The sequence below is a fragment of the Lissotriton vulgaris genome, chromosome 4_1 (assembly GCF_964263255.1).
Source record: "Lissotriton vulgaris chromosome 4_1, aLisVul1.2, whole genome shotgun sequence".
Lineage (NCBI taxonomy): Eukaryota > Metazoa > Chordata > Amphibia > Caudata > Salamandridae > Lissotriton > Lissotriton vulgaris.
Genome location: NC_141691.1, coordinates 1,950,752,623 through 1,950,769,722, shown reverse-complemented (window position 1 = coordinate 1,950,769,722; position 17,100 = coordinate 1,950,752,623). Strand labels below are relative to the sequence as shown.

Here is a 17,100-nt window from a genome sequence, read left to right as displayed (position 1 = left end):
AAATACAGTGCAACATAGAACGAATCACAGAGAGACTTCAAGAGGGTGGGGGTTACAACCACCAGCCAGAGATTCTTAAAACACCATGCTTCTGCAGCAAAATTCCCTGATAACCAGGACTGACCGCGCCAAAGGGATCCATTGTGCCCATGACTTCATAAGGATTGTGGAAACACACACGTGTTTCAGCGCGGTGCATGCTGGGACCTGCAGGGGTTCGCTTGTATTGGGGAAAAGGAAACTTCCTGTCCCCAGAATATGCAACCATTATAACTACTTCTGCTCTAAATAAACATTGTGTTAACGTAAGCTTTTTTGTTGTTCTGTAGAAGTGGTCAGGGAAAGTGCTTATTTGCAAGAAGGTCATCAGAGCACACGTATAATGTGCGTCGTCTATAAAATTACTTTAATTAATCACGTTAAGGAAAAGCAGTGTTAAATGCTTGTTTGAGTTCTAGATGGTTGTTGCTTGTCCTTATTTTCTTAGTAATTGTGTATGACATTTTAGAAGTTTGTATTTTTGTTTGTTTGCATACATTGTGTCTCATAATCTACTTGTAGGTGAGTGCATGTGTTGTCAGTGCCTCGTGTGTGCGTGTACACGATTGCCAGGGTGTCATCAGTTTTTTACTGTTAGTACATTGTCATTGTCTTTAGTCTTTTATGTGTGTATGTCGGTTTATGCAGCCAACATCTCTAAATGCTTGTGTGTGTACGCCCGCTCGTGCATTAACAGTGCAGTGCCTCCAAATGCTTGTGTGTGTGTGTGTGTGTATGTGTTCGTACATTGTCAGTGTCTCCTAATCCTTTTGGGTGTGATGTTGGAGTTTTACAATTCCCTCCTTCTGCGTGTGTGTGAGACTGCGTGTGTGTGTGTGTGTGTGTGTGTGTGTGTGTGTGTGTGAGACTGCGTGTGTGTGTGTGAGACTGCGTGTGTGTACATGCTGTCAGTTACTCAGATATGGCTCCTGGAAAACACCATGTTATCAGCATTGTAACTTCCTGTCAGTGAAACCAGCCTTGAAGCGTGCAGATGCCTTTCTCCTCGTGTCTGTGTGTTGGTGTGTGTGTGTGCTCGCGCTGGGAGAATCCATCAACAAGAAGGAAGCGCTATCAATGTGTACTATCAGTGCCAGTACTCTGTGTAAACCCACAGGATGCCCCTTCACAATACGTGCACTGTGTGTAACGTCGTCTTACGATAGAACTTCTCTGTAGCGCCTAACCTTGATGCTCCCTGTGCTAGATCTTCCACAGATTCCTAAGTTGCAGACCAGGGGTATCAAGTCTTGGTGCACAATGCTGCAGCCCTCCCATCTTTTCATGACACCCTGGTGATATTTAAATTCACTGTGTATAAGTGTATCTCTCGAGTAGCCAGAATTTTGGCATGACATTGTCCCCGTGGATAAATATTGGGAATCTCTATGCAGGAGGTCTTCGGCGAAGAAAGAGTTACGGTTCCTGCAGATCTTTTGGTTTTAATGTCTCCGCAAGAATGCAGGGTCCACTAGTAACCTTCTTTTCATCATTTTATCTGCTTACTGCTCCAAAGGAGCCCAAAGCCAGCAGCTTTCAGCCCCGCTCCTGAGAGGAGCAATGCCAGGATTGTAAATGTAATGGTGTTTTCCTTCCCTCTAGTTGTTGCTGAGCACCAAGGAAGTGTACCCTTGGGTGACTCTCCATGGCCTGCTCAAGTTTGCCAGTTCATCTACTCAATCAATCAATCAGGGGCGGTCTCAAGGCGCTGGGGTAGGTGGGGGTGTTGCGCAGCTCCATCTAATCCAAAGAGCAAGGTCTTTAAGCTCTTCCTGAATGCTTGCAGAGTTGGGGATTGTCTGATGCTGAGCTGGAGTTTGTTCCAGGTCTTGACTGCAATTTAGGAGTAGGCTCTTCCTCCTGTTCTGGCTCTGCGAATGCAAGGGGTTTCGGCCAGGGCGCGGTCCGTTGTCGTGGAGGGATTTGTAGGCGTGAGTGAGCAGCTTGAAGGTCACTTTTTGACGGGGAGCCAATGGAGGTCCCCTAGGTGCTGGGTGATGTGGTCTTGTAGTGGGATGCCGAGGACAAGTCCGGAAGCTGTGTTCTAGATGGTCTGGAGTTTGCAAAGTACAGCTTTGTTGATTGTGGCTTAGAGGGCGTTTCAGTAATCCAGTCTGCTGGTTATGAGTGCGTGGGTGACGGCCTTTCTGGATTCGAGTAGGGGGGGGGGGGGGGGGAGAGTCCATTTGAAGGTCTTGCGAAGGGTGTTGAAGCACATGGAGGAGACTGTGTTTATCTGTCTGGTCATGGTGAGGGAGGAGTTTAGTATGATGCCAAGGTTGCAGGCGTGGTCCGTGGGTATGGGGACACTGATCCTGACTTATATCCAGCGTGCCCCTCACCTCCTGATGATTCCACCACATACCAGGAGTTACTAGACAAGGCTGCTTCTTTCCATGACGTCCAATGCACAAAGACCCCTAAAGGAGGATTTCCTTTTTGAAACATTATCATCCACACATAGGGGTACTTGACAATGTTAAAAGGGACGCTGCGTCACACAGACATTTTGAAAGACCCTGTTTGGGCCCTTATAATAACACACCTGGTCAACAAAAAATCCAAGCCCTCTCACTCACATTCTGTTTATATCAGAGGACAAGTGCCACCTGGCTCGCTAGTAGTCCTCAGTGCTTGTAAAAGAGCAAACACTCAGGCAAGCGGGGAGACTGCCCTACCTCAACAAGGAGAACAAGCACATTGACGCAGCAGGGAAAAGAGTAGAGGCCTAATCTGCAAAACCCTGCTGTATTGCCAACTCACAGGGATTACTGGACAGACACGACCATGCTTACTGGAATGAGATGGAGTGCTCCTCCAAAATCTCGCAGATGAGCACAGAAAAAGGGGACAAGAACTTGTCGCCGAGGAAAAACGTATTTCTCACACTTATATAGGTTGTGCCCTAGACTCTGCCGATACAGTGGTGCGAGTAATTAATACAAGCATCCTACACTGCCGCCATGCTTGGCTGCGTAATTCTGGCTTTAAGCCAGAGGTAAAACAGAGCATCCTAAATGTTTCTTTTGATAAGGAACAAATCTTTGGGCCCCAGGTTGACGAGGACCTAGAGAAAATTAAAAAGTACTTTGAAACAGTAAAAGCCATGGGGACCCTTCAAACTCCTTTACCTGTTTTGCCGTTCCAGCTACAGTGAGGGGCTCCAAAACTATAAGTTCAGAAACCTCCACCTTGTACCAACGTGGCCAAAGTCAGTATCCCTCCTCCCGAGGTTACGGCAGGGGCTCCTACAAGAGTAACAATACCAAGGGTCTAAAGGATTTTCTACCCATGTGGCAGTCAATAAAATCAGACCAGTTGTTGTTGGACATTATTCAATATGGCTGCTGTCTGGGGCTCATTACCGTACCTTCCACCATACCACCTCGCACTCAACAAGTTATCACCACAACATAAAACACTACTCAAACAGGAAGTGGAAGCTCTTCTTAAAGGAGCTATACAACCCGTCCCACTACACCATCAAGGGTCAATAGTATACTCCATATACTTTGTAATCCCCGAAAAAGGCAAATCTCTACAGCCTATTCTAAATCTAAACCCCCTAAACCACTACATGTTGTCACAACATTTTCATATGGTTTCACTCTAAAATGTGATCCGACTCCTTCAACAAACCGACTTTCTCGCAGCCCTCGATTTAAAGGCTACCTATTTCCATATTCCATTACACCCAGCACATTGCAAATACCTGAGATTTGTAAAAGCAGGTAAGCACTACCAATTCAAAGTCCTAACCTTTTGGGTCACTACTGCACCACGGGTATTCGCCAAGCGCATAGTAGAAGTAGTAGTAGCTGCAACAGCATATCTGCACAGACAAAACATCCATGTTTTCCCTTATCTGGACAACTGGCTCATCAAAGTCAGTACAAATCATCTGTGCCAGCAACACCCACAAGCTACCATAGATCTACTTCATCAGCGGGGCTTCACTGTCAGTATAACAAAATCTCACCTTCAACTTCAACAAATCCAACCGTACCTCGGGGCAATCCTAAACACACAACTAGGATTAGTATATCACAATAAAACAGGAATTCAGAATATCCAAACATTGATATCCATTTTCAAATCAACTCGCAGTCATGCTGCTTTTAGGCATGATATTTTCCTGTATTACAATACTACCACATGCTCAACTTCACATGCATTTTTTACAGGAATGCCTAGCATAGTGATACTCAAAGTAAGGCCCGGGGGTCGCATGCGGCTCTCCTGACCATTACATGCAGCCCCCTTAACAACAGCACTGGGCTGCTTTTCATTCGACTCAGCACTAACATTAAAAGATTTTATTTATACAGGCCAGCATTTATTTAAAGGTTAGTTGAAGTTAAAGAAAGGAAGTACCTAGGTTGTCCTGCACCAATTAACTTTAGAAACATGTTAATTTTCTAAGCCATCTGCTGCAAAAGTATAAAATATGATACAGTCTCTTCAAAATTCAAAAAGTGTATTTCAGTAACATGCACAACCTTAATCAATGAATTGATAAGTTTTTATTTTAAGTGATAGTTTAAATGAATTTAGAAACATTCACCCCGGCACTGACTAGAATGCCATTAGAAAACTAAGAGCAAGTCAGTTATGTGCACTCTTAAGGTGGGCCAGGTTCCGATTATACATGAATAACGTTTTAGTTTATTGATTAAAAAACAGGAAAAGGTTTTGTACAGCACACATACTGAAGTCTTGTATTTCGAAGTCCTCTTATATGTAATACTAAAAGAAGAAGGGGAGAAAGTGGAATAAAACAATTGCCCCAGACCACACAATTTAGCAATGTGTGGAAGGTGGGATAAATTCCTGGTTTTCTGGTTTCACATTGTGCAATTCTACCACTAGATATATATATATATATGCTTCTCTTCCCCTATACACACCTTTTTACCAACTTCCTGCCCCCACCTTTGTAGCCCTTGGGAAAATGTTTACAAGTACCTATGGCCTAGAACAACAGAGGTCTCAGTCACAGGGTTAGAAGATCTAGTGTTGATATACAGCTGCAAACATCACTCTCTGCAGTTGCCGAACACCAAAAACCTGTTAAAAGGGTGGCCTTTTCTAGACCCTGTTCCCCAAATCACTCAGACAACGGACCCATCTCTCACAGGCTAGGATGATCACTTAAAATACCTCACAGCCCATGGTCTCTGGGATTCCAAGCAACAGGCTCTCCACATCAACTACCTACAAATTCAAGCTGTTCACCTAGCATTGAAAGTGTTCCTACTATACCTCATTGGCAAGGTTGTTCTAGTCTAGACGGACCAGACAAAATGGGGGTTTGGGTGGCACTCCACAGCTCTCACACCTATCTCAGTCCAATTGGCACTGGGCTCTACGTCATAACATGCATCTGTTACTGGAACACTTTCCAGGAAGAGACAATTTTGTGGACCTCAGCAACAAGTCCACAAATGGGAACTCCCCCCACACCCCCCCCCCCTCCCGCCCCCAAGTCCTTCTCCCTTACTTCCACAAATGGGGATTTCCACAAATAGATCTGTCCGCAGGCAACGCAAAATGCCCAGACTTTGACTCCAAGTTCCCACACCCAAGAGCAATGCTCTATGAATTAATTGGGCAGAGATATTTGCCTACACTTTTCCATCTCTCCCTCTCCTTCCCGGTTCGGAAACTCAGGCAAACATCATTCACACTCATACTGGTAGCCCCTACATGGGCCCGCCTGTCACGATACACAACGCTACTAGATAACTCAGTAGTTCCCTAACAAGCTCCCCATCAGGCCGGACTTTCTCACTCAGAACCATGGGGAAATCAGGCATCCAAATTCAAAAGCAATCAACCTAGCGACATGGCTCCTGAGGTCATAGCATTCGGATATCTCATTTATCCACCTGATGACTGTTCTCAAAGAGGCACATAGACCCACCACAAGGATATGGTATGCAGCCATATGGAAAAGATTTGTTTGTTACTGTCATAATAAAAAAAATAATCCATTTGATGCCACTGTACAAAACATTATTTGTTATCTACTGTATTTACAGATCTCTGGACCTGTCTTCATATTCATACGATTACACCTGGCAGCGATAGCTGTCTAATCACAAAATAGACATCACCGGTCTCTATTCAAAGTACCTGTTATTAAACCCTTTATCAGAGGGCTTAAAAAGGTGATTCCACCTCCAGTTCTACCATCCCCATCCTGAAATCTTAACATTGTTCTCACAAGAATCATGGGTCTCCTATTTGAACCCCTACATAACTACCAATTTCAAATTCTATCATGGGAGGGGACATTTCTTATCGCCATCACATCACTTAGACAGGTTGATGAGCTCCAGGCCTTAACTTAGAAAACCTTTCTTCCAACTCCACAGAGACAGAGTGGTCCAACGGACCAGCCCAGAATTTCTTCCAACTGTAGTATCTCACTTTCATCTCAGCCAATCAATTGAGTTGACAGTTTTTTCCCCACAACCAGACTCAGTAGCATAAAGGGCTCTCGATACATTAAATGTCAAAAGGGCCGTCATGTACTACATTGACAGAACTAAAGCATCTAGGAAAACAAAACAACTTTTTGTGTCCTTTTAACCCCCACAAAAAGAGAATCCTATATTCAATTTCAAAATCATCAGATGGATAGTTAAGTGCATTCAAACTTGTTAAGTTAAAGTCAAAATAACTTTACCTACAACCCCTAGAGCACACTCCACTCGTAAAATAGGGGCTTCTATGGCTTTACCATGCAACATTCCGCTAGCTGACATTTGCAACACAGCTACATGGTCAACACTGCACACCTTCACAAAGCACTGTGTGGATGTTCTAGCAAGCCAACAAGCTGATGTAGAACAGGCTGTGCTACGTTGACTCTTTTAAACAACTGCAACACCCAGAGGTTGGCCACCGCTTTGCGAGAAGATATCCAGGAAGAATATGGGTCAAAACGAGCAGCTGGAGCAGTGACGGCCATGGAGACTCAGATGGGGCCGCGCCGCCCCTGAAGTATCCCAACTAGAGCTCTGCTATTCCCAAGCATGATATGATGAGATGGCCAGAGGTGGTCAAAGTCTGGTGGAAACTAACCCAACATACCCACAAGAACTGGTCTCTTCCCTCTGCAGAAGGAAATACAGGGACATGAACAATGTTGCTAAGAACGTTTGAAGGCTTAATGTTAGTTCTGGGGGGGTGGGTTACACGTGCCTCTGACATCGAATAAGAGATTATTTCTAAACCCCCAGCATGAGACAGTAGCGGGGGGAATTCCAGGATGGAAAGACTCCTTTGCATCAGTAGATAGACAAAGGGAAGACGGTAGAGGGATAGAGTAACATAACAAGATTAGACAAATGCTAATGGTCTGGCTTGAGAGGGTAGGCCTTAGTATACCAACGTGGAATTTCGGTTAGAAACTTACGACAGCAGATTCCTCAGAATATTCTCCAAGCGCTATATTCTCCAAGGATCTGGAAGTTTTCACAGCAGTGCTTATGTGGTCTGCCAAATGGCATTTTGCAACTCTGCATTTGCCAAATTATGTTTCAGAAGTGGCAGGGCGGAACCTCATATAATCTCCACCCCTGGACGCCAATGTCCAGTCCTGTCTTTTGGTGCCTTCAAACACAGATCTGAAGCTCAGCTCTCTTTTGCGTCAGTTAAAGAACCTTTTTTCCCCCTAGTTTACTTCTTCACCAAAGATTACAGCCTCAAACCGTGTTGTGACTGTTGGAAACCGATGTAGGTGATGTATCCTTATGAGGTCTGCCTCTGGTGTTTGGGATCGAGAGCATGACTCCAAGATGTGTGAAGAATGTGCCCTCATACACCCGAATATGACCCAGGGCAATGAAGCGAAGTTATATGGTCACAGAATACCAAAAGGAGTCATGGACCTTGCGTAAGTCCTGCTCCAAGACAAAGGCAAGGACCCACTCCCACTCATGAAGAAGTTCCAGTAACCGGTCTTCATGGTCAAAACCATCCTGCAAGTCATAGTCCAAGTCAAAGAAGAAGCATAAGAAGTCAAAGCGAGACTCAACTCCATCCCTCCACTTTTTGTCCAAAGGGAGTTGGGAGGGGATCCAAGGGCCAATCTATCTCACTCCTGATCGAGGAGCCAACTGATAAACCCATACTTTGCACCATCTGAGCCCCTAGGCCCCAGCCAGGTTCCACACGGCTCTGGTGCTGACTTCCATTCCATCTCCAAGACCTCCTCCCCAACATTACGATGATTACAGTGTAACTATGGCCTTGCAGAAGGCCAGTGGGCTTGATACTTCCCTTGAGGCACAGTTGAGTTTGCCCCTCCTCCCCCTAATGGAGAAGAGTGCTATATTTGCTGTACTGATTAGATCTTTGACTGAGGTCCTGGACCTACAGCTGCCTTCTGATAAAGTCAAGAAAAATGTCCTAACTGAAGTTGTGCACTGTGGGACAGGCTCATCTGAACCCTTACTTCCATTTAATGAAACCCTCACTTGACACCCTAATGGGTACTTTGGCTAATCCTTGCACTTGCCCACCAGTAAACAAGCAAGTGGCTAAAAATCATGTACTGGCAACTGGCAAGACAGATTTTCGTACACAGCATCCTTCTCCTGAGAGTTTGCTGGTCCAGTTTTCCACCAGTCCACTCCTCCAGACAGGGAGTGGAAAAGGATTGAGGTATTCAAGAGACAAATGTTCTTTTCAGACTGCTTGACATTGAGGTCAGTCAATGCTGTCTGCCTGTTGGGACATGACTAGCTACATATTGCCAGCAGTCACAGAGCAGTTTCAAGCCTCTTTGGCTCAAACCATTCAGGACGGCCAGGATGCAGCCAAGTATGTAATATGGCTAGCTTTGAATCTCCTGATTGCTTGGGGCATGCAGTGGACACTAGTCTGGTGCTCTGCCGTCATGGGATCTACTGGCTTCTCTGGAGATGTGCAGGCAACCCTTATGGATATGCCTTTTGATGGGTCACCCTATGTGGTGAACTGACTGATTCTGCTCTCGGGCACTTCAAGGAAACCAAAGCAGCGGCGTGTTTCTTTCTCCTTTCTATTCCTACTGATAAGCTTTGCTCCTTCCAAGGCTGGTGGATAGACAATGGCAGACCCCACCACCTCCCCAAAAGCCATCACAGTCCTTTCATGGATAGGGACAGGGACAGGGATCAAGCAGACATTGTGCAGGTCACCAGCAACAATGTTCTTCTCGATCCCCCAAACTGCTTTAGTTTCCCCTTAGTGGCCCACAACCACACTGGCAGAGGCAGTATCAGACATGCGCCAATTCATAACCTTTCCTCCTTCGCAGTGAGTACAGGACATTCGGCTATGATCTCAATGTTTCAGCTTTGATCATGGTGAGAGCACCTTGAGGCTTACTGGCTACAGGCAGCCTTCTTGTCTTTGTCACCAGGTGGCACATGCAGGTTCTACAGTGGAATCTTAGTCTTCGTGAGACCAGCACCAAGGAAACAGGTTGATGTCATCCAGGTTTCAGAGGAGACTGCACAAGATCTGCAGTGATAGCTGCTCAACCACAACCTGACCATTGGCAGACCCGTCTCACTTCTCCACCCAGAGCTGACAATAGTGACTGATGTGTTACTGCTGGGCTGGGGAGGTCATCTGGGAGAGGTGGAAATCAAGACTCTAGTCTCCGACAGTAACCCAGCTCCACGTAAATATATTGTAGCTATGGGCCCTGCTTCTGGCATTGGTGGCCCGTCCATGAAGGGAATGCCAGTGCCGGTTCTCAGGGACAGCATCACTGCCATGTAATACCCCAATAAGCAGGGCGTACTGGGATCTTGTGCAAAGAGTCCCTGTGGCTATGGAGTTGGCTGGAGCCTCAGGGTATCTCCCTGATCAAGAACCACCTAAGGGATCTTTAAGTGAAAGAGCGTACGAGCTCAAACGGCAGCGCATTGTGGATCATAAATGGCGGTTGTGTCCGAGGTGGCGCAGGACATCATCTAACAATAAGGAGAGCCCTGGATGGACCTTTTCGTCAACATCAGGAGCGTGCTGTGTCAAAACTTCTCTGCATTGAAATTCCCAAAAATGCTCTATCAGAAAGACACACTCAGACAAGAGTGGACCACGGCACTCCAGTATACCTTTCTGGCTGTGCCACTGCAGCTCCAAGTTCTGAATAGCATCAGGAATGACCAAGCCTAGTGGCTCCAAATTGAGCCAAGAGAGTGTGGTACCTGAAACATCTAGACATGAGCATCTGCCACCTATCAGGCTACTGCTACGGGAGGATCTTCTTTTGGAGCAGCAGGGAAAGGTTCTGCTCCCAAACTGCTGGGACAAATGTGGGGCGGCAACTGCAACATCAACAAGGTGATGGGTGGAATGCTTGAATTGAACCCTCTAGCAATCACTCAGGGCCAAACATCCTTCCTTCATTGTGCTTGGTTTCTAGTAAATCAACCTATGTATATTTTCCATCTTATCCAACAGAGTTCCATATGTTAAGTAGTTTCAAGACCACTCATTTGGATTCCATCCTTTTCTCACTTGTTCTCAGTTTCTTGTGACAGCCATATGTGTGGAGATTTCATATAGCTATGTATCCCCTTGTGGATCGTGGTAAGGAGTGTGAAGTCAATTTTAGAATTTTAATAGAAGCAAATGTGCTCTTCTGAGTATGTGGTGATATGGGATTTATCATTGCATTTCGTGATTTTGTTGTAGTTGACTTGGGTGGAGACTTTTCCAGCTCTTATATACAAAGACTAATAGTAGTCCGTGTTAAACTCTGAAGTGGCACAGGTGGTGGTTGCCAGATGTTGTTCGGAGAGAAGAGACTGAATTCACCTGAAGTGCATAAACCAGTAGCTACTGTATCTGATTGTTTTGTTAAACTAACATTGTTTTAATAAATACACATTCAGCAAGTGTAGATAATGTTTTCAGGATACACACCCTATGCCAAATAATCTCTGATGTATCATAGGATTGATTTATTTTGGCCTGCACCAGAAAAAATGTAATAAAGATGTCATCTGTAAGCATTGAAGAATGCCTAGACACTATTTTTGCCTAGGTGTAGGAAAGCAAGGCCAACTCTGCATAGTTTCGGTTACCACAGTTTCTGGTTTGACCTTTTTAATGAAGACATAATCACATGCTATATCTGTTCTAAATCCCTAAATCATAATTTATATCTTGTCACCAATCCTGGCCAATATATAACAAAGTTTTTCTGAACCTAATTTATTCAAGTTGTCATAATATAAAGAATCAGCGATTGAAATGCAAGCTGCCTCTTTGCGACAAAAGGTCTTCTGCACCTCTGCAATACATGTGGTAGCAGTTTTAGTAACTTTTGATCTGTTAGAGCTAGAAGCATTTTTTTGTTGAAATCTTCATAGTTTGCAGACAATGATGGGTTATGTTTCACATGCGGCAAATCAATAATTATGCAGAAAATGTTGCAGCTGTAGAATAGCACGTATTGCTGTTGGCCCTGCTCGTCAGGAACCCCAGTGGGTTCAGTCAGCCCTTTGTTCATGCTTATGCTTTGGAGATTATGGGAATGCTCACATTGTATCCCTTTCTGAAACAGCATCCTGGGTCCCATGCGCTAACCAGACTCTGTTGTACCAGTAAACAAATGGACTTGAATGGTGAAAGGAAAGCACCGAAAGCAGTAAAACGTACTGTGAGGGAATCCTGATTATCCATTTCTTTTTCCACTTTTATGGATATTTAGCTAAAGCTTGGGGATTCGTTTTTTCACTACCTCGCATTCCTCGACTCATTCTCTGTTAATTTAGCCTATTTTGGTGTAGCCAGCAAATTTGTTTCCAGAGTAAAATAACATCAAAATAGTATAGCATAGTATAGCTATTTGCGACAGTTTTAAAGCACCTCTTATACAAAAGATGTGACCAGTGTTAGCTGTAAGCTAGGCCGTACTTGGAACCAAAAGCCACTATGGCAAATTTTGACAGACCAGCCCCCATATGGAGCTTAGCGAGCGAGCCTGACCACTACAAAGGTGCTTTGGGGTTCTCACTCCCTAAATATTTATTTGGGGGAAAATTACGATAAAGTTGCATTCTACAACACATTTTTCATTATATATTCAATTGTTTTCGTTTTTAAAACACAGCAAAGGATGATTTTACAGTGCAAAGGATAGACAATCTTTGTTGGGGCCTTTTACCGATTCCCTCACTATCACCCTCCAACAGTGCTTCCCGTCTCTCCATATCCCTTCTCTCAGATGTATTTCATTTGTTCTATAGTGCCTCATACCAGTGTAGGGTTTTGGAGCACTTTACATTACACACACATGCAAAGAATCATACATGTGCAAATTAGTGTGTAGAAAATGTTGGTAAGGCAAAGGGGACTACAAGGTGTAGGATTCACATGTCATCCATAGTGTTAGGCATTTTTTAGGAGTGTTTGGTCTGAGGAAGCACACACTTAGGATTCAGAATATAACACAGTGGTTAGGGTTGACCTTACTGATAAGAATGTATTTCTACCCAAACAAACCTGTTTTAGCTAAATTAGGATAATGAAAGACTGGGACAAAAATATACATTTCTAACCTACATTACGATTGTAATTTATGAATTGCACAGTAACAAAAGGATAACTGACAAAAGCAGCAGTACACTGAGCTATGCAGATAAACTACTGTTCTGTGATCTGCATAGTACATGCTATTTGCAGCAGGCATATTAACGCCCTGCACTACCTTAGATGAGTCAAAGTTGCCACTAGACTAAACTCTGATCGGCAAGTGCATTAATCACCAGAGTCATCTTGAAACTTGTATCGTTGCCTGAAAACTTATGAATATACAGGGAATTCTGCAGTGCTTTTAAAACTGCAGCACTGCCCCAAAACCAGCCCCTAGTAACAAAAGCGGCCCTCCACCCTCCCGGGGAAATGCCCGGTACTGCCAGTACTTGTCTTTAAGATGTATTTTTCTAGTTTGCTGAGGATTGGTACAAAATATGGGCCCATTGTTTTCAGTGGTTTTTGAAGCATCAAGAATAGTTTGTTGTGTACTGGAGAGGTGAAAACACGTTATAAAAGCAAGCAAAGGTAGTCCTCACTATTTGTGGGAAACCTCCTGAATAAACAATACAGCTCTTGAACTGAAGTCTTGCATACACTGTAGGAACCCACTATCAAGGATTTTATGTGTCTATCCTGCCTAGACACGCATCTAGAGATTGTTTGAGCCCAAAGTATTGTACTGAAGCTTATTTCAATTTCCAGGATGGACACTTAAGAGTTCTGAATACCCAGTAACCTAACCCGGAGACGCAAGCCACACTCTATTGGTAGCAAAGAAGGTATAAAGTTTTGATTGACCTTAACAGGTTTCAGCATTGGTTATCTTAAACTATCAACTTCACTTCCTGTTGAGTGCTTCTGATGTAGTGTTTGTTCCTGCTGCAAGGAAGTCTTGTGTTACTTGTGCATCATCGTTAGGACGGTGGTGCAGCTTATGGGAGGCCTATGGGTGCATATCTGACCTTTGGTTTCACTTCTCAGTTGCAGAATCCATTACTGCTCACAATAGATTCTGCGCTTGCAGTCATTTTACTCTGTTTGAGGCAGTTCAATAGAGCTTGTTCCAGACCCCTGCACGATCATAAGCATTTGCTGATCTGTTCTCCACTTGCAACTCTGTTACTGCCTGTATGGGATCACACTTTCACAAAAGGTCTGTGTCTGTTCTATATTGGTTCTCCACTCACATCTCTGATGCTGCATGTAAGGGACTACCACTTTCACGAAAGGTCTCTTTGTTGGTTCTGTATCAGTTCTCCACTTGCATCTCTGATGCAGCCTGTAAGGTGAAAGCTGTTAGTTATCTTAGACTGGGAAAGTAATCTAATATTCTCTCTCAGGGGATCTCCATTGATAGCCATAATCACTGAATAGTCCCGTTTGTGTGTGAAGATCGAATCACTGCACGTGGACAGGACTATTCAGTGCTTATGGCTTCAGTAGAGATTGCCCTGAGAGAGAACTGGGATTACAGCTAAGAAGCTATTCCTTCTCTCTCCGGGGAGTCTCCATTGATGGTAATAAGCAGTGAATAGTCCCGGCCATGTTCAGGGATCTGACCACCCCACGTGGGCAGGCCTATTTAGTGCTTATGACTTAAATGGAGATTCCCCTGAGAGAACTGTGAGTACAGATAAGAAACCATTACTTTCTGCTCATATCTAGGTCACTTTTGTTCTCTTTAGCTTTTATGTTTACAAATAGGCTCTAGTTTGTCCTAAAAATTAGTATTCAAACTCGTTAATCGATTTTAGTCTTCTGAAAAAAATATTTTTAAGACTTTTGTCATGATTTTTCTCTAGTCAAAAGAAAAATGGTCTCCCTAGCTACCATTTTCAATGGCCAACTCTCCGAGTTCATCGAAACTAACTGCATCCTGGGCCACTCCCAATAGGGCTCCAGAAGCAACCAAAGCACTGAGATCGCTCTCCTTGCTGCTACGGACGACATCCGCCCCCTCCTCGACAGAGGCAAGACTGCTGCCCTCATCCTCCTGTACTTCTCAGCCACCTTCGACACTGTCTCACACCACATCCTCTGTGCAAGACTTCACGACGTGACAAATCCCTAGAATGGATCCGCTTCTTCCTCACCAGCTGAACACAGTGTCAGACTCCCACCGTTCAACTCGGATCCCACAGAGATCAGCTGCGGAGTGCCTCAGAGATCCTCCCTGAGTCCCACCCTCTTCAACATCTACATGGCCTGCTTGCTGCTATCGCCAGAAGCCACGGACTCAACATTGACGACACCCAGCTAATTATCTTCCTCACAGACAAACCCACAGCTGCCAAGAGCAAGTTCCACAACGGGATGAAGGCAGTCGCCACCTGGCTGAAGAACAGCTGCCTCAAGCTCAACTTAGACAAGACCGAAGTCCTCATATTTGGCTCCGCCCGGGACATATCTTTGTGGCCCGCACGGCTCTGAACCTCCCACACCCATGGACCACGCACGAAACCTCTGCATCATCATGGGCTCCTCACTCTCAATGAACTGCCAAATCAACTGTCTCTTCCTCCTGCTTCCACACGCTCTGCCCGCTTCATAAGATCTTCAAGTGGATCTCACTGAGTCCAGGAAAACGGTCACCCATGCGTTCGTCAGCAGCAGACTCAACTACGACAACACACACTATGCCGGGACCACCCAGAAAATCCTAAAGGAACTGCAGAACTTCCAGAACAGCTCGGCAAGACTCATCCTGAACATCCCATGCCGCAGCCACATAACTGACCATCTGAGAGACCTTCACTGGCTTCCTATCAACAAAAGAGTTACCTTCAATCTCCTCATGCACGCCTACAAGCCCTCAACAATGCCGAACCTGCATACCTCAACCACCGCCTCTCCTGCTACGCTCCAACCAGACATCTCTGCTCCGCCCAACTGGCCTGACCACCATCCCACGGATCTGCAACACTGCGGCTGGAGGAAGATCCTTCTCTTGCCTCACTGCGAAGTCATGGAACTCTTTGCCTCTACACCTCAGGCAATCAGCATCACTTCAGCAAATCAGGAAGGACCTCAACCTGGCTCTTTAACTCTCCCTCTCCCCACACTTAGCACCTTGAGACCCTAATGGGTGAGTAGTCGCACCTGACAAGAATCTTCATTGATTTGGATTACTGCCTATAATGGAAAGAGACTAGTGTTTTCTTAGATATTTAAAATGTGTTATTGTAATCTATAATCAGGAACAATTTAGAAAAATACAATTTTGCTAGGGTTTAGGGTTGTACTGTGAGGAAAGTCTTAGTACCTAAAAACAATTGTATACTAAATCCTTTTAGAGGCCTGAAGGTTACCACTGGGCCTTAGGTTGGGAGAAATCCCATCTACCATATGGACAGACTCACTTCTTTCAGCTCGCAGGTTTAGTATGTTTTTGTTTTTTTGTTTTTTGTAATTACTGCATATTTTTGCTGTAATGTTCTTTTAGTGTTAGGGTGACCTCCAAAGAAGTGCATTCCACGGCATAACATTTCGACATCAGCCCTTGGGGCTGACGTGTCAGTTTTGATCTTCGTCATCGGGATCGGTCGAAAGAAATTTGCAATATAGTGGACCTCTTGGTTTCAGAGCAATTGTGCTCTTTTGCGACATAATTATGACTAATTCCTTTTTCCTGGCTCATCAGAAGGACGCATGAACATCCGAGGAGCGAATACTAAACATTAGTGGCAGCCCAGTGTCTCAATGACCGCATCATTCGCTGCTCCAAACATTTCTGGATTTCGGCAGCATTAATCACGTTTCTGTTTCCCTTCCCAGCACACCATAAGGGCAGCGAAATATGAATTTTGGTCGTTGCACTCATATTGTGTCCAGATTTCTTCATTCGCGCTTACTGCCTCGAAAGGCTTGTGCAATGTTTGGAGCGCCTCAGTAATTGGGCCCATTTGCCGTTTTGCAGATACAGCCAAGTACATTTAAGCCGTCCCCCAGCAGGAAACGGGGAAACATTTCGCTTTTTTTTTTTTACCCTGTGTTTGGTCGTTTCGCTGTGAAGTAGTCACAGAACCGCGCGTCCGCTGCCCAAATGCAGCATTTCAAATGTTGTGTTATGAAAATGGTAGAGTGCGTTTTTATTTTTTTATTTTTTTTAAATATATGTATTGGGCAGCGCGGGATTGCGCGGGTGCGCCACTGTGAAGAGGGTGGGAGTCGGAAACGGGGCGGATTCCTCTGCACCTGTGACAGCTCGGGGGTTGAGGGGCGTTGATGTTTGCCGTTTTCGTTTTTTTGTTTTGTTTTGTTTTGTTTTCACGCCGGCCCCGTTTTTGTCTTCCTTTAGAAGCCTGACGGGAGGATCTCGAGAGGCAGCATCGAGCGAGAGGACGGCGGCCTCCAGGGCCCGGTAAGTGGACCCCAATGCCGCATTCCACTGTATTACTGCACCTCTCCCCTTCTCAAAATTAGCCTTTTTTAATCTCATTCCCTCCCGCACGTACTCTCTGCTGTCTTCTCATCAGTATGGTATTTATGTTTTTCTTTATCCACTGTTGCAGG

General features: G+C 44.9%; 1 protein-coding gene across 7 annotated transcripts in view; it reads left to right on the top strand.

Moving 5' to 3' along the window:
* Positions 1 to 17,100, top strand: part of PTK2 (protein tyrosine kinase 2) — an 878,302-nt gene that overhangs the window by 730,467 nt on the left and 130,735 nt on the right. For all 7 annotated transcript variants that reach the window (XM_086966271.1, XM_086966270.1, XM_086966268.1 and 4 more), the window contains one exon: positions 16,886 to 16,948. In XM_086966271.1, the coding sequence (XP_086822397.1) occupies positions 16,886 to 16,948 (63 nt within the window). The remainder of the gene's footprint in view (positions 1 to 16,885; positions 16,949 to 17,100) is intronic.